At 43.0% G+C, this 21629-nt stretch overlaps 1 protein-coding gene across 1 annotated transcript in view; it reads left to right on the top strand.

Moving 5' to 3' along the window:
• Positions 1-20493, top strand: part of LOC129862480 (multiple C2 and transmembrane domain-containing protein 2-like) — a 40864-nt gene extending 20371 nt beyond the window's left edge. The window contains exons 18-23 of the mRNA XM_055934197.1: positions 6945-7064; positions 8559-8600; positions 13484-13593; positions 13782-13891; positions 16385-16482; positions 18714-20493. Coding sequence (XP_055790172.1) covers positions 6945-7064; positions 8559-8600; positions 13484-13593; positions 13782-13891; positions 16385-16482; positions 18714-18773 — 540 coding nt within the window. The 3' untranslated portion in view covers positions 18774-20493. The remainder of the gene's footprint in view (positions 1-6944; positions 7065-8558; positions 8601-13483; positions 13594-13781; positions 13892-16384; positions 16483-18713) is intronic.
• The last annotated feature ends 1136 nt before the right edge of the window (positions 20494-21629 follow it).

Here is a 21629-nt window from a genome sequence, read left to right as displayed (position 1 = left end):
ACTGAGGCTTTTTCTAAAATGATTTATCAGATTGGGGAACACACTGGGAGGGATCTTAGACCATTCCTCCATACAGAATCTTTCCAGATCCTTGATATCCATTGTATGTGTTTATGGACTGCCCTGTTTAATTCAAACCACAGGTTTTCAATGGGGTTGAAGTCCGGAGACTGAATTCTGTGGTCAATTAACATTTTGGGGGGGATTTTGATGTGTGCTTGGGGTTATTGTCTTGCTGAAAGATCTACTTGCAGCCAAGTTTCAGCCTCCTGGCAGAGGAAACCATATTTTTGGCATACATGTCCTGGTACTGGGTAAAGGTCATGATGTCGTTGACCTTAAAAAGGGCCTCAGGACCAGTGGAAGCAAACATCAACGCTCCAACACCATATTTTACAGTAATTATGGGGCTATTTACTGCATATACAACTTTATTTAGACGCAAAACCCACCACTGCTGTTCATGGCCAAAGAGCTTTATTTTCATGTCATCCTACCATAGCACCAGTTCCAATCCATGTGCCAACGCCATTTAGCAAACTCCAGGCGTTTACATTTGTTGAATGACATGAAAATAGAGCTCTTTGGCCCTGTGGTGTGTGCTGTATCATAATGACTGCCTCTAACACGCTCACCACCTTCCCAGTCACAGAGGACACACCTCCCCAGGCGGCTGCTGCAGAGCCTGCGACCTGACCGCCCCTGTGTGTTGCTGTGACTGGGCAGGATTCGGCCCCGGCGTGCTAATGTGTCTGTGAGTCGAGCTGACAGGGAGGGAAGGGAAATAGAGTCCACGCCACTCCCTCCCTCCCCACCTCCTCGGGGGGAAAAGGCTCGCATGGCGGATCTGTCACCCAGGAGGTCGTTCAGTGTTAACGCTCCCGACACGGATTAAACACTTGTGGCCAGTGCTGGAGCTTGGGGTCGGAGTGGCCACCACTGACAGGCACCACGGGGCCCCTGCTGACCACCCTGGTCCAACCCTGGTCCAGCCTCACTCCACCCTGCCTCCAGATATGCTCCAGCCTTGGCATGTGTCAGACAGGCAGGGAGACAACGGCCAACACCGGGCCTGCAAGCTAATGCTAATGCCCTGCCGCTCTTCTCTTGTCTTCCCTTCCCTTTGATAAAGAGCCCACTATTACTACTGTACCCTAGTACTGGCACCTAACTAGCCGCAGAATTTTCTTAGCTAACATGAATTGATTTGGAAACCTTCAATTTCCTTGTTTATTCATCATTATTCAGATAAACTAAATTAGATTCATAAATATTAAATTCAGTTCCAGATTAGTTGTTGGAATTTGATTCAAATTGATGGAGTTTAGATATGAATTTATTGTTAGATTTACTGTTGTTCCATGGCATACATTACTTAAAAGCCACTAGTAAGTAAAACAAGGGTTCCTTTAAAAAAATATATATATGGCCATGGATTATCAGAAACTCTTCTATGTATACCAATGGTTTATTTGTGTGAACTGTGTATACATTCTTTTGTGGAGCTTCTACAGCTGATATGGTCATGCTCAAGAGGGAGATGAGATTTCCCCTTTATCGCTCTCAGTAGAATGCAGCATCTCTCTCTTTTCTCTCCCTCTTTTTCTCTCTCGCTCTCCCTAGTCGATAAGACTTGAGCTGAGCACATTTGAAATATTTATTCAGCGTTAGCTCCGAGCACCATGGCTGCCCACACACTCTACCTGCCCTGCAGAGAAATCTTATCTGTGCTTCCTCTCTGCCTCCGACACCCCCTGAAAGCCTGTCCCCGTATTGGCCCGAGCTCACCACAAATTACATGTCTCATTGCTCGGGGTTTACACATGCTTTAAAGTCTGCCGCCGAGTAGCGTCCCCAACATTAGCCCTCAGCCAGACTCTGTTCCAGCCTGGCCAGTGGGGGCCTTTGATTCATTATAAATCATATTTTTTTGTATTTTAATTGAGGAAGTAATGCAGATTACTCCTACTGCCCTTGATTTCACCCAGAAAAGTACATCTATATCACGTTTATCCCCCGTTTACATTTTGGTATTTTGTTCCGCGCGCACACACACACACACACACACACACACACACACACACACACACACACACACACACACACACACACACACACACACACACACACACACACACACACACACACACACACACACACACACACACACACACACACACACACACACACACACACACATATACCCCTGGAGCCTGTAGTCAGCCTTGTTAAACTTATTCAGCTATGTTCATGTAATCTGGCATCCATCCACATCCCCACTGACTGACCGCCATAATGCTGGCTGGCTTTCTTCTCTCCTCTCTCTCTCTGCTCAGTTTTTCTCTTAGCCACAGTAGCTTTCCAAGCGCAACCACCAATAAATATGAGATGAACACAGAAGAGATAAAATATTTCCCATTAGAGCTGTTTACAGTAGTATTGTATTGTATTTGTAATTACTGTGTCCTCTTTAATGCATGCTTAATGTCCGGTTAATGAGTGATACACTATTGGTAATAATTGCTATAAATTGTAGGATTAAATATAATTCTCTATATCATCACATTTCATTAGTTGGCATATGCAGTATATACTGTGGTATATGTTTACATGAAGCTGTGTAGACGTGCCGGGTTTGGCAGACCTCCTGTCTAGTGTTAAGTCTGTCAGTCAGTAGTCTGGGTTGGTAGACTGGGCCTCTCTCCCATTAATCAATTTGCAGGATGGTAGAAACTCTTGGAGAGGGCATCTTTGTCCTTTTGTTCCTGCTGCGGTCCCTTCTCCCCCTCCTGGGAGAGTGTGGGTGGTGTCAGCTGCCATGCTTGCTCAGCTTTAAGAGTTATTTTATTCACACTTTTAATCGCTGAGTGCTTTATTATTAGGTGCTGGATTGTGCTGGCCAGGGGATCTGCATGAGAAGGCGCAGAATGCATTTACTGGAATCATATTAATGGCACTATAAAACAAATCTGTCAGCCTGTTGTTAACCCCGCTGGCAGAGTGGCGCTGCCCAGGGTCGGTCCTTCTCCAGGCGCTTACAGGTGGCTAAGGAGAGTACATCTCCATCACCTACTCCGCCGCGCGCTAATAGTTTTATTAATTCATTATTTTCCCCCTAGACACCCCATGCATTATCATGCAGGCATTTTTCAGCTAAATGGTGTTTGTCAAGGCAGGTTTTCTACATGAAAGACACTCCTCCCAGACATACTAACACTTGTTCAATTACAAGTCATTCATTATCCATTTCTGCTGTGTGGAAACGTACCTTTCAGGTAGATCGTTAATTATTAGCTTCCCTGCTTTCTGTTTGTTGCTTTATGTCCTTTTGGTGAAATAAATGACTGCTTTACCGCCCATGTAACATATTAGTGTTGTAGTATTTTGGACATTTAAGGTTCCTGTTGTCATGTGTAATTTGTAGCGGGATAAAAAAAATACGGTAGGAAGGCTCTCAAGACTGAAATGAAATATAGCCCAACTTTGAGGCCAATTAAAAGGTGGATTATTTTCAATATAAATTTACACTTAAGCCTGACAGGTTGCACTTTGTCCACACTGTCCTTTAATCACTCACGCTTGGCGCTAATAAAACATAAACCACTTAGCGGGGAATTAGTTCCATCTCCATTTCACAGAAGCAGCAGAGAATGTGAGGAGACAGGAGAAAAATATACCTCTGCTCATTAATGAGGGATATCTGACGGCTAAGAGGCAGCTCTGTGCGCCTGAGCGAAGGAATCCGAGAGGCTTTCCCAGATGTTCACAGTAAAACTTGTATTAGTGTTTAAAAACCGAGAGGGAGGAATTGAGAAGATATTTCTGACAGTTTTGGTTTATACCCTCATTTAGGCGCTCAGTTTATACAAAAGGCATTGTATTTCTCTAGGCTTTTATCTTGTCCACCAAGCCAGAGCGCGGTGAGCTGAAATTTGCATTAGTGGCCGATTATGAATACCTGTGACAGATTCTCTCTGCCGGCTCCCTGGGAGGAAATGAATTGGCTCCCTCTGTTGACTCGCACAGGAAGACAGAGACCAGGCAATTAGACTTTAGTGGTTTATGTAGCAGCTTTTGCAGGGAGGGCAAGGGGGTTCAACATTCCTGCTGGGCTCATGTCAGTTTCCAGGCAAATTTTATTCCTTTCTTTTTATTTTAAAGGGAAAACTCTGGATATGACAGTCTACCTGTCTGCCAGCCTGCTGAATTCCTGTGGGTTGAAAACAGTGTCGCTTTAGAATAGCCTCATGCGAATAGAGGTGACAACATATGACGTAGGTTATTCATAACCTAAAGGAGACATTTTGAAGCTACCTCCACACATCATGCATATTCATTTTTTTACCTTTAGGTTTTCCCACCAGTGTTAGTTGTCGCTGCATAATTCAACTAATTTGTTGTGGAGAAATTACAGTAACGTATTGTTCATATTAGGTCTTCACATCTTGGTTATCCCACCGTGTTTCTGCTTGTTCCTACACTTCACATTACTCAGATATTATTGAACGAAGCCTAGGGCTGTGAGGTACCCAGTGTTTACAGCATTACTCATGGTTCACGTTTCCCTGGTGGCAGTTTGAATCCATTGAACCTAGGCCTTGTGTGGCAGTAGGTAGACTGCCCCAGAGCCAGTAGGGCTGGAAACAGGCTGATATGACAAGACCAGTCTGCTGTTTACAGGGCTCAAATGGAGGCCTGAAGGCCCCACCGGTTCACATCCTGTCTCAGGACTAAGTCAAACATATTTTTACTGTAACAAGCCCCCAGCAGTCCACACTCAGACTGCACAGCATGCTATTGTAGTGAGCTATTGGAGTACAGGCATACCAATTCTCATTTCATTGGGTGTTCTAAGTTACTAGGTTTGTTTTCTTTCAGCCTTTTGGTTAAGTTCCTCCTCTCATGAAGACAAAGTTTAAGAAAAGAGGAGTTTTTGAACCTTTCAAAGATTAAATTGTATTTTATCCCCAGGTGGTAAGGGTAGGCACCCACACAGCTTCAAGTTCCTTGGAGTCCACATCACCAACAAACTATTATGGTCCAAATATACCAAGACAGTCGTGAAGAGGGCACGACAATGCCTATTCCCCCTCAGGAGACTGAAAAGTTTTGGTATGCAGCTGCACCATCAAGAGCATCCTGACTGGTTGCATCACCGCCTGGTATGGCAACTGCTCGGCATCCGACCGTAAGGCGCTACAGAGGATAGTGCGTACAGCACAGTACATCACTGGGGCCAAGCTTCCTGCCATCCAGGATCTCTATACCAGGTGGTGTCAGAGGAAGGCCCTAAAAATTGTAAAATACTCCAGCCACACAAGTCCTAGACTGTTCTCTCTGCTACCGCACGGCAAGCAGTACGGGAGTACCACGTCTAGGTCCAAAAGGCTGCTTAACAGCTTCTGCCCCCAAGCCATAAGACTGCTGAACAACTAATCAAATGGCTACCCGGACTATTTGCATAGACCCCATTTTTTACGCTGCTGCTACTCGCTGTTTATTATCTATGCATAGTCACTTTACCCCTATCTACAGTACATGTACATATTACTCGACTAACCGGTACCCCCGCACATTGACTCGGTATCAATACACCCTGTATATAGCCACGTTATTTTATTGTGTTACTTTTTTAAACTTTCGTTTATTTAGTATTTTTATGACTCTTATTTTCTTAACTGCATAGTTGGTTAAAGGCTTGTAAGTAAGAATTTCATGGTAAGGTCTACATGCGCATGTGACAAATAAAAGTTGATTTGATTTGATTTATTGAATGGCGTATATCCATTACAAAATAAAGAAATGCCAGAAATGGGTAAAATGAATGTCTACGCCAAGTGTTACACAGTAATAGATTTAGACTAAACTTGGAGGACTTTTTTATTTCTTCACGTCAACTGGCTAGTGCGCTCCTCCTTACACATAGTGGATAATTCCAGCTAGAGCCAGACTCATTAGGCTGTCACTAAATGGGTTTAAATGCAGCCGTCCAATTAGTGCTCTGCTGTGAAGTGCAGTGGGTGTTGTTCGCTGTTCTTAGCGCCGCTCCTTTACAGAATTATGAGGGATTACTCATTCAGTGTGATCCATCTTATTTCTACCAGGGGTCTTGGCTTTTCTCACTATCATCGCTGTGGAGAGGTAAACGTTGCAAATGCTCCTCCAGTTGCCATATGCGCCTTGTCACAGTCAGACAGCCCAAATGCTTTCCAATCTAAGAGGGTTAGATATGCTGTATAAGAGACAGCCTACCCTTGTCAGACTTTCTGTTCTGCAGAAAGGGACACTGCCAGCACATGTTATCTCTGTAAATAAATTGGATTTTGGAATATTAAAAATCCTTCCCAAAGGTCTCTTACTTCCCAGCCACTAAGAGGGGGCTCTGATGCTGTATAGCAGTGATCATCAACTAAATTCAGCCGCAGGACGATTTTTTTCTTGAGCGGATGGTCAGGGGGCCAGAACATAATTACAAATCATTTGTAGACTGCAAATTGATCACAAGAAGCCAAAACAGATATAATATTTGACTAAAACATAATATTTCAAACCTTGCTTACATTTGTATATGATCACATATATCTCTCTATTATGCGTGGGAATATCTTGAAGCTGATTTGATGGTGTTTTTACGGTCTTTTATGTCCAATAATGAAAAAAACATTGTGCTCAGAAAACTTGGGCCGCCAGTTGGGGTACCCTACTGTATAGTGTAGTGGCGTAGCTTTGCAGTCTGCTGTGTTGTTCATGGGGCTTGGGTGGTGGGTAAACCCATTGTTTGTTTTGAGTGGTGAATGCTGGGATGTGGGAGGAGGACATTGTGTCCGTGACGTCTGGGCTTGGGTTCTGGCCCATGTTGTATGAGGGCAGTGCCACCCGCCGTGCTGTATCCGTGTTGTTCATGAGTCTCACCCTCTCCCACCCTGTCCTTCCTGTCCTTCCAGATCTTCATAGTGACGGTGTGGGCCTGGGAGCTCTTCATGCTGCCTCTCTTCCTGCTGCTGCTCATTGGCTGGAACTACTTCCAGATCACCACAGAGAGGATCAGCAGCAATCAGGACCTGGTGAGTGTCTCCTATACTGTACTGTACTCCATACAGTACAGTATACTACACATGTCACAGCAGCTCTTCATGTTTCTCCTGGCCCACTCACCGGTCAGGAGAATGCAGAGCTGAGCACCAACTCCCTCTGCTAGACTCTGTCACCCTCAGAACATAGACTTGCACTCCCACTACCTGAATTGAACTGCCCGCAATGCCCTACAATAATCAAGAGTTATCATGACACAAGGCGAGACCCAGATGCAGACACCGGAGGCAGATGGTTGGAGTCTTACAATATTTAATAATCCAATAGGGTAAGGCAAGAGAATGGTCGTGGACAGGCAAAAAGGTTTTTACACCAGTTTAGAGTTCAAAAGGTACCGAAGGGCAGGCAGAATCAAGGTCAGGGCAGGCAGGATGATCAGGCAGGCGGGAAATTAGTCCAGAGTCAGGGAGGGGTCAAAACCGGGAAGACTATCAAAAAGAGAATAGAAAAGGAGAACAGGAAAAACTTGCTGGTTGACTTGACAAACATACAAGACGAACTGGCACAGAGAGACAGGAAACACAGGGATAAATACACTGGGGAAAATAAGCGACACCTGGAAGGGGTGGAGACAATCACAGGGACAGGTGAAACAGATCAGGGCGTGACAAGAGTATGCTGTTACCATCATTTTTGCAACATATTAGCTGAATGTTTTTTTTTTACCATGTTTACCATGTTGATACCAATACAGTATTATTTCAGCATACAACATTGTATTGATGTTGTGTAGATACTGTTGTAGACAAAGTGCATTGAGTACATTCTCAAGATGGCACGGCTATCTCCTCTGTATCAAAGCCTAGGTTATGGAAATCAAGTCTCCCCTAGCCATGTCTGTAAAGGTTAATGCTGTTCACACTTCTCAATGCCCTCCAATTTCACTGTGTTGTAAGCCATCTCGACGGCCAGGGCATTGACCTGCAAACATCCCCTCCCTGCAGCAACATCCCCATCCCCAACTCTAGCCCACTGATTATGTTTGAGGCTGCTGGCAAAGATGCAGTCCCCGGGAAATGTTAAAGCCTGGATTCACCCTCATATCCAGTGTGGAGCCTCTTTCACCTCTCTGTGACCCTGTGCCCGGCAGTAACACAACCCTGTTCCCAGGCAATGTCACAGTGTGCACCATGCAGGGGTCAGGGATGACTTGATGTAAAGGGATCTAGGCAACAGCATCCAAATTAAATGTTTTTTTCCTCTTTCTGTTTTTCTGTTGTGTTTATGTTGTGAAGAAATTAGATTGCTTTGCTGTGACAGTGCTCTTGTGAGGAAGGCCCTCTTTCACCTCTCCTTTTGTGTGAGGTCACCCCTGTGATGCCGTCTCTATGGAAACAGGCCTCTCCCAATAGGGGTATATGTACTAGAGCAGAATTTCATTACTAGGTGTTTGTTCAAAATGCTCCAGTGCCCGCATGTGTCCCTGTCCATTTGAAAACACACTACCTCTCTCCATTCTCTTGTAGGTGAACATGAACATGACCGATGATGAGGAGGAAGATGAGAAGGTATTTTATTTCCTTTATTTTGGACTATTCTATAGTATATTCTGTATGCCAGTTGTACAAGTTCTAGTTGGGACTTTTGCATAGTTTCACTGGAAATCCTTGTCTTTACCCAAGAATAGAACATTTCATGCATTCAAAATAGACAGAATGTAGGTAAACAGTAATAGCATGTGAACAAACACATTTCCTTCAGCACCTGCAGTCTATTTCATTGAGTATTCAGTATCACTACAAATGTGCTCTGCCGCAGTGTCCCAGCCCTTTTAAACTCCAAATCTGCGTAGGACTGCATCATTATTTGAAGTTTGTCTGTCGTTGGAGATATTAGCAGCAAGTGAAGATTTTCTCACTAGACTTTTCTAAATGGGATGGTTACTATGAGATTAACCTTTTCCCTACAATAACAAATGAGGCTAAGAGCATGTACTTACTGTTCTATCAAGATCATCAGTCGCTTAAACAATTGGATCTCTATATTCATAATGAGGCCTTATTTATAATTTTTCATCTGAACTTGATAATACCAAAACAATTATTTTAATGCCTGTCCACCAGTGGAGGTTCAATTTATTCCATTCCAGCCATTACAATGAGCCCATCCTCCTATAGCTCCTCCCAACAGCCTCCACTGCTGCCCACACCAAAAGAAGAAGACAAAAGTGTCATGTCTTTTCCTCCTTGTTCCTCTTATCTAGACATTTCCCTTCATTTTAGATAGGCGAGGCAAGAGTTAATGGGATGTGTATTATTGCTTTATGGTGGAGAAGTGGGGAAGTGTGGAGCTGCTGCAAAGCCTCCAAGCAATGACCCCTCTGCAGTGCGTCTGGGCCCAGGAATCATATCCATAATGTGCTTAATATATTCTGTTGTGATGACCGGGGGCTACCATCATCTACGGAGAGGAACACCCTCCGCTAAAAAACAGGCCTGTCCTCCAAATCCTGTCTGAAAGCACAGGCTAATTCATGGTATGTGTGCATACACATAATACAGCTTACGCTTAGTTGCACTGCATTTGTAATCATAGCTTAGAAAAGATAACCCAGTCCCCAAACAAATAGTAATGATATGACAAGTGTGTGTTTGTATGAATAGTGAATGAGGATGTACTGCTTTTGTTGCTTTTAATACTTCTACTACTGAATAGGATCATTAGTAGCAGGTCTTTATAATTTCACTCAACCTCAACGAATTGGCTTTTTTGTATTTTTATTCTGTTTGTTTTCTCCTTTAGATTAAAAAATAAGTATGTTTTTAAAAAGCAGGGAGTAGATTTTTCCAAATACATGTCCATGTGTTGTGGAGCTCAGTGTAACGGCTTAAACCAAATCATTCTTGTTCCTTGAAGTCCTCTCTGAAAGGTTTAACGTGAGCCCACTAAGCCCATTCACACTCTGTGAAAATGAAATATCTGCTTTCATTGACTAATTAAGAAGTTGCCTGTGTTTGTTTTAAGATGTCAGCTTTAATTTAAAGTGGCTTATTTGAAAGTCGTGTTATGGTTTTGCTGTCACTTAAATGTGATATCATGCAGACAGACCAAGCAATGTAGCTTTACACTTCATATCAAAGTGCTCTTTCAAACTATTTGGGGTTAAAGAGTGATCAGTGTTAAATTTCATGACTTCAAACGCACTATTTTTTTCTTGTAGTCCTTTCTCTAAGAAGTGAATAAAGGCTATTCCTTCAGAGAAGGTTACCATTGCCACTCAAATGTTTTTTTCCCTGTTTTCCCCTGGAGGAAGGAGATATGTAAACTTCCGATAGAGCAGTTGGAATGTGAGAGCATGACGTTAAAGAGAGACGAAAGGCCTGGCTATGTTACATCAGGATAATACACAACAGATCTCTCTCTGTGAACAAATCTGTCCTCAGGGAAAAAGACAGCTTACAAATGATGTGTGGCCAAAGTGACTTCCCTTTGGCCTTAGGTATCAATTGTGTAGATGGACAATATTTATTAAATAACATAAAAAAACTAGAAAAGCAAAACAAGCCCATAGATCTCCACCACAATTAACAGAGAAGATAAAACAGGTCTTCTATGGCCTCTGGCTGGTATGGCTGGTCCAGGGTAAATAGGGGGGAGTGTTGCTCCTCAAGCACTGCCCAGGGGAGCAGGGGGTTGGGTAGGTGGGTTGAGGGGGTTGAGGGGGTGACAGACTGAGCTGAAGGGGTGCTTTCCCTTACCCCCTCAGACCCTAGTCACCACTAGGTCACCTTCAGCACACCAGCCAGACAGATTGCTGATGTCATAGTCAGTGATGTGCATTATGGGAGGTATGTAACACGTACTGCCTCTGGGAGCTGCTCACTCCTCACACGTTTGTTTGTGTATCCATTTGTTTGTTAGCTCATTTTAATATCATAAAATAATCCATGTCAAAATCACAGGTGTTTTACATTAAGATTAACGTTTCTCTTCTTTGTGGAATAAGTCACTAGAAAATATTCAGTCAAGCTTTGAATGAATATTCAAATTTGGTTCCATTTATTCAAATTAAAGCAATGTTAAATTAACTTTTTTCAGCAGTTTATTATGCCCCACATGCCTGTGAAACCACATTTTCTATTTACCTTTGTGCAAGAGATCAAATCTGTTCCCTTTAAAAGGTATAGCTTTTACAATTTTATCTGAAATGAGAATATGATTTGACACAGGTTTCCTAATCAGTACACATTTATGATTTATGTGGTCCATCCCCACCAGTATACCCATCGCTTTCACTTCAAAGGAAGCCATTTTTTTTGTTTTTGTTTACCAGCAGCACAGAACAATTTTGTAGGCGGTTAAAGGGGAAAATGAACGAAGATAAATAATATCATCAAATGAGTGATGTAGTAAAGGACTTCCAATGCTCATCACTAAGGAGATGGAGGACTTCAAGGGAGATGAAAGGTGATAATCATGAGAGCGTATTGATGCATACTTTAAAGTACATATCATTTGGATAATTTTTTTTCAAATGAAACCTCAATTATTATTATTATTATTGTTTATTTTTCTTCGCCTAAGTCATCTTTGCCTACATCTACCTTGTGCACACAGTCCTATCTGTTCTAAATAATAGTTCATATCAGATTTTATCAGATTTGAATCCTAATTCATGTTTAGGGGGTCTTAATCAATTTTAGATAGGCTCAGATTCCCTTTCATATCTCTAACTGATGAGGCTCCATATCCAGTGAGCTCTCATTTCCCCGTGCGCAGCTCTCTGTCCATCAGGAGCACACAGACATGGATCTTAATGGCTTTTAGCAAGCACAAACAGTTTCCTCTGCTGTGACTCAGAGCTCAGGAGAAAGAGCTAAATTAACACCTAATGTGAAGTAAATTATATGCATTCTGCATTCACATTAGACTGAGGTTGGAGTTTTTTTGTCTCGCAGCAGACAGTGTCTCTTCTATTAAACAATGATACATAGGATGATACGCTTCAGTACTATCCTTCCCTCTTTTGTATGACACTATGGGATAGTAATCTCTTCTATAGGAAAATAGGCTACAGTATATCCCTCCCTCTCTATTGTATGACACTATGGGATAGCAATCTATTCTATAGGATGATAGGCTACAGTACTATCCCTCTCTCTCTATTGTATCATACTATGGGATAATAATCTCTTCATGGATCTCTGAGAGAGCATATTTGAGATATTTCCAGCGGCCTGGTGGGAATTGCTCTCTTCCTGTGGTTGTTGTGGAGGAGACTGGGGACTGACAGTGGGGAGTCTCGCTGCTCTGTGCTGCCTGGCGGACAGCGTGTTTTCCCAGGGGCTGCCTCATGAGACTCTGATAAAAGCATTCTGTCTGGACACTGTCACTGAGCCCAGGCTGGGGCTGGAACTGCCTTCTAACACAAACATATAGACATCCTCAAGCCTCCTGTTAGACTCCATCAGATACCTCCCCTCTCTCTCCCTCGCTCTTCTCTGTCATCATTCCTGTCATTATGTCCTCCTTTTGATGTGAGTCTTCTCAGCCCTCTTTAGCTTGCATTACTGGTGTTATCATCTACAGCCTCTCCTTCTGGAAAGCTTCCCAGCGCTGCTTCTCCTCTGCTGTTAGCAGCACTCATCTGATCATGTCTAATTCAACTCAAGACAAGCCTGAGAATGTCAAAAAATGTTCCCCCCACACTGAAATTGACTGACACCTTCCCATACCATGTCCATCTGGTCTATATAAGATGTCTCCGTCATATCACAGCTTTTGCACGATGATATTTATGTATCAATATAAAATGAACACTATAACACTATATATACACTTTGTTGGTGATGAAGGTGGACATTGCCATAGTCCATTCACATGATATGAGAGTTGTATATGAGTGAGAATACATCCAATGATTGCAACCCTGCGCTCTGGGGTGGCTGAGCTACTTCTCCCTCACACACACAGAGAGGTGTGAGGACAGACCGACAAACAGACAGAGTATATAGAGGTGGGTGGGATAGCACAGGCAGAACAAGTCCAAACCCGCTCTATGGAGACTTGTGGGATTGGACTCCCTTACAAGTTGCACCATACATCCTCTGTCTGCTCTTCCTGTCTGGGTCATCTGGCCTGCTGCCTGATTACTGATGGACAATTTATGTCTTTCTCATCCTCCAGTTAATCTGTGATTTAGATGTAGAGTACTTCCATTGTTTGTGGCAGACAAAAGTGGAATTCTCAGTCATCCTCATGACAGCTTTTCAACATTGAATCTACGTCATTTTCAAAAGCATAGTCTGAAGAGACATAGTTTGCTCATTATAGGCCATTCAATATATCAATTACTCATGATAGCACAGCAGAGATAAACTGGGCTTTGTCTGCTTCCTCAAACAATTGACATACAGCACAGTAGACCTCATCAGTGCCTTTGTATTTTTAGGAATCAGGGAAAAAGGGACTGATGGACAAAATCCATATGGTCCAAGAAATCGTCATCACTGTCCAAAGCATTTTGGATGAAATTGCATGCATCGGGGAAAGAGTCAAGAAGTAAGTTTTACATTTAAAGTTTTGGAAATGTTTCATAACACATTACAGTATACTGGAGTTCAATATTCTCTGCAACAGTGGGTGTATACGGCTTTGGCTAGCAACTACATTATTGATTGTGCAGTATCTTGTATCCTCTTAGTCATAATGATATTCTGACTTTATTTGATGTAATATTTCATCCACAGCACATTCAACTGGTCTGTGCCCTTCCTGTCCTGCCTGGCCTGCTTGGTTCTCTTTGTGGCAACAGCAACTTTATACTACATCCCACTGCGCTACATTATCTTGATATGGGGTAAGTTGAATAATACATACTGTATTTTGGAATGGATAGCTTCCCCTTCTGCCAAACATTGTTGTAAAAAGACAATTACAGGGAATAGCACTTATATCCATTATCATTATAACATGTTCTTCATTGAAGTCATTTGAACATTCAGCCATCCTCACATCTCTGTAATGCCCAGAGCTCAGGCTGCTAGCTCCAGAGGCCCATTGTGCTCAGAGCTCACTCAGTGGGGGATGTAAGCAGACCAGTCTGAGGCTAGGCTCAGGGTCTGTGAGAAAACAAAGCCGAGCGGCAAGGTAGAGAGCATCATGCTGTATATAAAACAGGATGTCCTTGGGCAGTGTAGGCTCCTGGTGTAAACCCTCATTATCTGCTCCAGTCCTACAGAGGAAGACAGTCGTCTCAGCGGTCAGAGGGAAACAGACACTCCTCCTCCAGCTGTTAGCCCACAACTAACTGTACTTCCACACTGCCTCCAACACAATCAATACCAAAATCATATCAAACAACAGCACTGATACACTCTCCTGACTCCCCAGTTAACCCCCATCTCTGGTTGTAACGCAAGCCTTTCATGTAGTCTGCACACATTTAGGTCCTTAGGTTCTTTGTGTACACGTCGAAGGTAAGCGCTGTAGCTAGCAGTGAATATATGGTCTCATTAGAACCTAGAGGTATCTGTTTGCTTTCTAGAAAGTGTGTGGAATGCAACCAAATGGGTGGAAATAACAGTATTGAAAATTAGATAAAGAATAAACTTATATGAATGGAAACATAAGAAATGTTTTGGTTGTTTGACTGATATGAAAAGGTGGTTGGGGGTGGAGTGGTGATAAGGGGAAGGGAGGTTGGTAATCTCTGCTCCGGGCTTTAGTACTGTATGTGTACTCAGAGGACCTGAGTCGCCCTTGGACACGGACTGAAATGTATGTTCTGCAGTCAGCCACCAGGCTCTGTTCAAAAGCTCTTATGGATCTTTGTGCTACTGTGCACCTGCTGCCTGCATTACAGCATTCTCTGTACTTTTGAGCTGCCAACATACAGTACCAGTCAAACGTTTGGACATGCCTACAGTACTCATTCAAGGGTTTTTCTTTATTTTGACTATTTTCTACATTGTAGAATAATAGTGAGACATCAAAACTATGAAATAACACATATGGAATAATGTTGTAACCAAAGAATTGTTAAACAAATCTAAATATATTTTAGATTTTAGATTCTTCAAAGTAGCCACCCTTTGCCTTGATGACAGCTTTGCACACTCTTGGCATTCTCTCAACCAGCTTCACCTGGAATGCTTTCCCAACAATCTTGAAGGAGTTCCCACATATGCTGAGCACTTGTTGGCTGCTTTTCCTACACTCTGCGGTCCAACACATCCCATACCATATCAATTGGGTTGAGGTGGGGTAATTGTGGAGGCAGGTCTTCTGATGCAGCATTCCATCACTCACATTCTTGGTCAAACAGCCTTTACACAGCCTGGAGGTGTGTTGGGTCATTGTCCTGTTGAATAACAAATGGTAGTCCCACTAAGCGCAAACCAGATGGGATGGCGTATCACTGCAGAATGCTGTGGTAGCCATTCTGGTTAAGTGTGCCTTGAATTCTAAATAAATCACAGACAGTGTCACCGGCAAAGCACCTCCACACCATCACACCTCTTCCTCCATGCTTCCCGGTGAGAACCACGCATGCAGACGAATCTGGGTTTGGTGGATACTAGGAGAACGCTACCTGCCCGAATGCATAGTGCCAACTGTAAAGTTTGGTGGAGGAGGAATAATGGTCTGGGGCTGTTTTTCATGGTTCGGGCCCCTTAATTCAAGTGAACAGAGATCTTAACGCTACAGCATACAATTACATTCTAGACGATTATGTGATTCCAACTTTGTGGCAACAGTTTGAGGAAGGCCGTTTCCTGTTTCAGCATGACAATGCCCCTGTGCACAAAGTGAGGTCCATACAGAAATAGTTTGTCCAGATCGGTGTGGCCTGCACAGAGCCCTGACCTCAACCCCATCAAACACCTTTGGAATGAACTGGAACGCTGACTGCGAGCCAAGCCTAATCTCCCAACATCATTGCTTGTTGTGGCTGAATGGAAGCAAGTCCCAGCAGCAATGTTCCAACATATAGTGGATAGCCTTCCTAAGAAGAGTGGAGGCTGTTATAGCAGCAAAGGGTGGACCAACTCCATATTAATGCCCATGATTTTGGAATGAGATGTTCGATGAGCAGGTGTCCACATACTTTTGATCATGTAGTGTATTTTTATGATGATACATATCAATGCCCTGTCCATACAACCCCACCATCTTATTGATATACAGATTCAATTTAGTTCCTGGTGATCAATTTAATACCATCACAAGGTGCAATTTCTCATACAGCGGTGAAAGAGCTAGGGATGGGGTCGCAAGATTGTTTTCTCCTTGTAAAAATATGCAGGTCTCGATGACACCTTTATTTATTAATGTGTCCTTGTTTTCACAGGCGTTAACAAATTTACCAAAAAGCTACGCAGCCCGTATGCCATTGACAATAATGAAATACTGGATTTCCTCAAGAGGGTGCCTTCTGATGTTCAAAAGGTAAGGGTTCAATTTCACATACACATAGAGGGAGGGAATTCCCTGAAGATATCTGCATTATTTGCTCTAACAGTATTCTCAAGTGTTGGGGAAATATATCCTCTGGCTTTGTTTGATTATTAATGAACTCACGCGTTTAAAGCACCCCTGGCCCAATTATTTCTGGCGGTGGTTTGATTCAGTCGCCCCGTTGCCTGGATGGGGTCTGCTCTGATCTGTCCTCCGCCATATCGCTCCAGCCTTGTCCCTGATTAGCAGTTTTGTCTCTGTGATAAAAGCACTGTGGCGACGGGGCCTGTGATTGGCCAGGGGCCGGCGGAGGGCCCCTGACGTCTGTGGCTGGTGTGACCAGCTCTGTGTCAGCTTAGACACTCTGACGTGGCCCCCGCCACATCAGGGTGGGGGAGTCAATTAATGTAGTCGTGAGACCTGGCCATCCTGCTGGCTGCCATATGTGATCATATATTAGCCATGGCTGATATGTCATTTGCCGTTACATCACAGGGCTGGTAGCAGATAGCTGCCAGGGCAGGGTGCTGTCGGGGTACTGGGTGTTCATATTGTTCTCTCTCTGTTCTGTTCTCTCACTGAGAGAGGCTGAGTGTGGGCAGGAAACGGAGCAGCAAACAGTGCCTTCCTCTCCCAGGTACAGTACTCCACAAACAGTATTCAGCTAGGATACGTGACTGTCTGGATCTAGAAAGACAATGAACCCCAGTCTCTTTCTCCACTGCCCCCTTGATGTTGTTACTGAGAGTTATTGCCAAATGTTCAGTGATGTTGGAGAGAAGCCTATGTGATTTTTTTGGCTGAGTAAGTTGGCAAAACAACAAGATGAATACATTTAGTTTTGCCATATTTTATGTCTCACATCTTTTATGTGACACATTGTTAAAGTTTTAAAAATGACTCCATTGGGACAATACTTTTTAGTCTAGTTTACAGATGAACTATGTCATGGATGATGGGTACATAACAAAACAAAACATTCATAATGACTCATCAGTAGGTAAAGTTTTGTGAATAATAATCTGCTGAACAAGACAAACACAAGAACCATAACAATAGTTATTACCTTAGAACTCCAACCCTTAGATAGGCCGAGGTATGGACACAGTCTAGCCATATTACAAAGCCTGGGAACAGGCTCCTGTCTCACAGCAAAATTACTTGGCAATTAGTGCCTGTGCAAATCTACAAAGCCCCCCAAACCGGGACTTCTGACAGGAGCTTGTCTGTCCTGAAATAAGAAGCATCTGTTAGTTCTAACAGTTTCATGTTCTGATGCAGACGGCAGTCACTTTGTTCCCTCATTCATTCCATCTCCCATTCTAATAATCAGGGTTTGGTAATTAGTATGGATTCTCTACCTTGATTCAACAGAACCATGTTATTGTTGTAGCAACAACAAAAATGCTTTTGAAAGCAATTTTTCTTCAAACTTCATTTTGTCAAGTTTCTAAATCTTTTTCCAACTATCAATTGGTTTCGCATTATTGTTGTTTTGATTTATTTTTGGGGCCTGTTACTTTCACTAGAGACTACAAAAATTGGACAAAGATATTTTAGATACTTACAGTTTTTCAACCATTTGCCATAGTAAGTTCCAATTTGGAAGTTTAATTCTAGACTTTCAGCCTTGATTTCTGTTACAAATATGTTTGGACATGTAGGAATCTGTGTAAATCTGAAATCTTTGATGTTGAGCATAATTCTGCAAACATAACTGAAAGGAAACTGGGGTTTAAAGTTAAAATGTCAAAGTGGCAGGTCTCTATTCTCGGATGAAATCAAAGTCAACTTTTAGTTCCCATTGAAGCATGTAAAATTCGACATCCCATTGATGCCAGTTGCTACTCTAGTTAAGAAACCCCTGGCTGAGGCTATTCTTGGCTTCGTACAAAGTTTTCTCCGAAAGGACACAACTTGCAATGAGCGATTATGCAGTTTTACAACTCCCTTACTGGCAGGTCTTCTCAACAGTTGATGTCTGCTTCTAATATTGCGATTGTGGCGGAGGAGGGGGGAGTGCGCTGGTACGGAACCCTTGACTTCTCAAATCCTTCCTCCCTGTGATTAATCCCCTCTGCTCCTGTGTTTAAAAAATGATTCATTACAGGCAAGCCCGCCTCGCTTTCCCCTGCACCAGCTCTCCTCGGGGGAGCCATTACCGTGCGCTCCACTGAGCTCAGATTACCTGCCTCCGACCAAACTCCTGTTTGTTTTTACAGGTGCAGTACAGCGAGCTGAGAGCGCCCAGCGTCCAGAGCCCGCCACGGAGGAGAAGGTAAGCCCCTCGGACATGCTGGATGAAAGGCCTGGGCTCCTTTTGAAAATGGCACGGCCCAGTCCGCTACGATGGCAACGCTCCAGTGCCAGCAGAACCTGCGACCCCTCACCGCCTGCTCCCCCCTCTCCCGTGCCCCCTGCTGTGGGGGTGCAGTCAGCCGCTCTCCCGTTTGTGTGTCTGCCACCCCCCTGACAGGGGCTGTGCACTGCACCGGCTAGGGAGGCAGCACATGGAGCTGTCAATCACAGAGCCAGAGACGCCGTCTGCCCGCATCCATTCATGCATTTTAGAAAAAGAATGAGAGCTAGAAAGTTTGGTTTAACTCAGACCTCTGCTGTTTGGCTTTTATTGGTTTGAGTAGTAAAACTGAACCGCTGCAATGCTTTGAATCATTTACATTTTATTTTCATATAAGGGCAAATTGGTAAATGTAATATTGTAGGTGTGCTAAATCCAGTTAACACTTTGTACTTACATTCCTACCAATTTAAATTGATCTCTCAAATATAGTCTTTAGGTAAAGTATTACGGGCATTCATTTTTGTATTTTTATGGCTTTCTTTTTATGTAGGCCGATGCTCATAACTGTTTACTACAAAGCCTTTTTATATTCAAGGTGCATATAATTATTTTAATTTGTAAAATCAACTCTGTACAATCCCTTTGATCAAATATTTTGTATTATGAAGAATTTATTTTCTGAACAGATTCAAAGATAAGTTAGACACATGTAACTTTGATACTCTAGTGCAACTTCTCACGTTTCCTGTTTTGATGTCTTCTTATTTGTCAATTCTCAAATGAAAATGTGATGAATTGTAAAACCTAGAAAAATCCAATCTCAAACTGTAGTTGTTCCACAATGATTTTCTTCCTAACTGCACTGGGAATGGATTACACCACTTCTCTCCCTGAATACACAGTAAATACATCTGATTACACAACACACCCATTGGAACAGAGCTCATGCATCGGCCACCGCTGTGCCTTGGTTACCGAGCTCACATCAAAGCCCTGTATATTGGTCCGGCGCAGTGGCTAATGCAGTGCTTTTGTTGCCTTCTCACAATAAAAGGGTCCAAATGAGCGGGCGCTCATCTCACAGAGAGTACTCTTCATCTTCAGCACTTAATGCTTCACGTTTCCACTAAAATCACCTCAACTACCAAATGTTGGCTACACACACGGGATAGTCTTTCTCTCCATGATGGAGTTCCTGGAAGAGTAACATATGCTTCCTACTCCATCAGACATAATCCTCAGAGGGTCTTTCACGGTTTACTTTGAGGCATCTTCAAATTATTCACAACGATTAGCCTCAAACATTGATGTGATGTTCCTTAGAGATGATTATTGGTGTGTTTAGAAGATTGTTTTAGATCTTATATGTATTAGATTTGAATGTGATGATTTTCAAACAGTTTTATCCTTGATGGGCCTACATTAACTGGCTCTTTCATTGCCTTTGACAAATGACTCTCTGGGAAATCAATTCCTCATGATATTTCCAGACAATGCACATATTGGATAAAATCCTTATGTAATATTTCTTGCTCATGTACCAGTGGAACATTAATCATATAACATGTTATCAAAGTTCTTAGAGTCCTTTTTGTCGTTGGATCTCCACACATTTGAAATAACTTATTGTTTAGTTGGTGTGTTCTCAGTTCTGCTCATTCAAAGAAAGAGTAAATAAATAAACAAGTAACACTTAAAAATAGCCCTAGTTTGAGCAGAGTTTTGGCTGAGGCGAGCCCTGGACCCCAGCACTGGAAGTTTGTTCTAGCTGATTGGTGTGCTGAGCATCCCAGTCGGGCGGGAGGGCGGGTGATCTCCTTCCTCTGCAGTAGCACGCTGGTGAAAGAGCATCTATCTGTGCTTTGTGAAGAGTTTGATTGGCTCAGGGGGACCTGGTGGAGCCCCAGGCTATCTCTTTTGACAGGCTGATAGAGACATCACTGGGCTCTCCCAGGAGCTGCCACCAGGGGTCCATTTCAAAGTGAGGGGGAGTGGAGGTGACCCTGAGCTTCTGACGAGCTAAATCCCACATACAAGCTGAAACCCTGCTGCATTCTGGGCTCCACTGGGGGTGGGGTGGGGGTGGCATGGAGGAGGAGGTGGGGTGCCCACAGAGAAGAACCAATGAGGTGTCCCGACAGGTGAAACCAATTAAGCATCACTCCCGGGGTACTGTTAATCATCATATTTTAACACACTCCAATACTGCTCTATCTCACACATACAGTGATGTGCTCTGCAATATGTTTGATCCTAGAAACTCTTGTTAGGATTCAAAACTTATAAAAAACTTATAAAAAAAAATACAAGACAGAACTTTCCAAACAGAAATATAACTTCAGCTTGTTTCTGGTGCATTGTTTCTGAAAGAGATGACCAAATAACTATTAAGTGACATTTTGTCTTGAAGTTACAACCACTACCTGTTCCATAATGTTTGACATGAATATCGTTGGCTAATATTGATGAATTGAGCCTGGCTCTGGGGACTTCTGGGAACTAAGAGGTTGGAGCTGTCATCAGTGATCAGATATTATCAAGGCAAATGACGTCATTGGTATTAAGAGAGGTCATGGTGAATAGGCTGTCTGCTTCCCAGCTGTCAAGTCACTAGCACTGAGCTTTTAGGCTTGGACGCCCTCTGTTAATGTTAAGTCATTCATTCAATGAGTTAAATACAGGATATAGACAGGGTTAGGACTGCCATAGAATTCTCACCTAGCATAATGTCTCTTTCCTCTTCATAGAGCGGTAATAATATTTAAGAAATCATTTATAAATCGATTCCCTCTAGGGAAAAGCCCAAATCTCAGCAGATAAGTCACCATGCAATCTG

The sequence above is a fragment of the Salvelinus fontinalis genome, chromosome 9 (assembly GCF_029448725.1).
Source record: "Salvelinus fontinalis isolate EN_2023a chromosome 9, ASM2944872v1, whole genome shotgun sequence".
Lineage (NCBI taxonomy): Eukaryota > Metazoa > Chordata > Actinopteri > Salmoniformes > Salmonidae > Salvelinus > Salvelinus fontinalis.
This window is presented reverse-complemented; position numbering and strand designations above follow the sequence as displayed.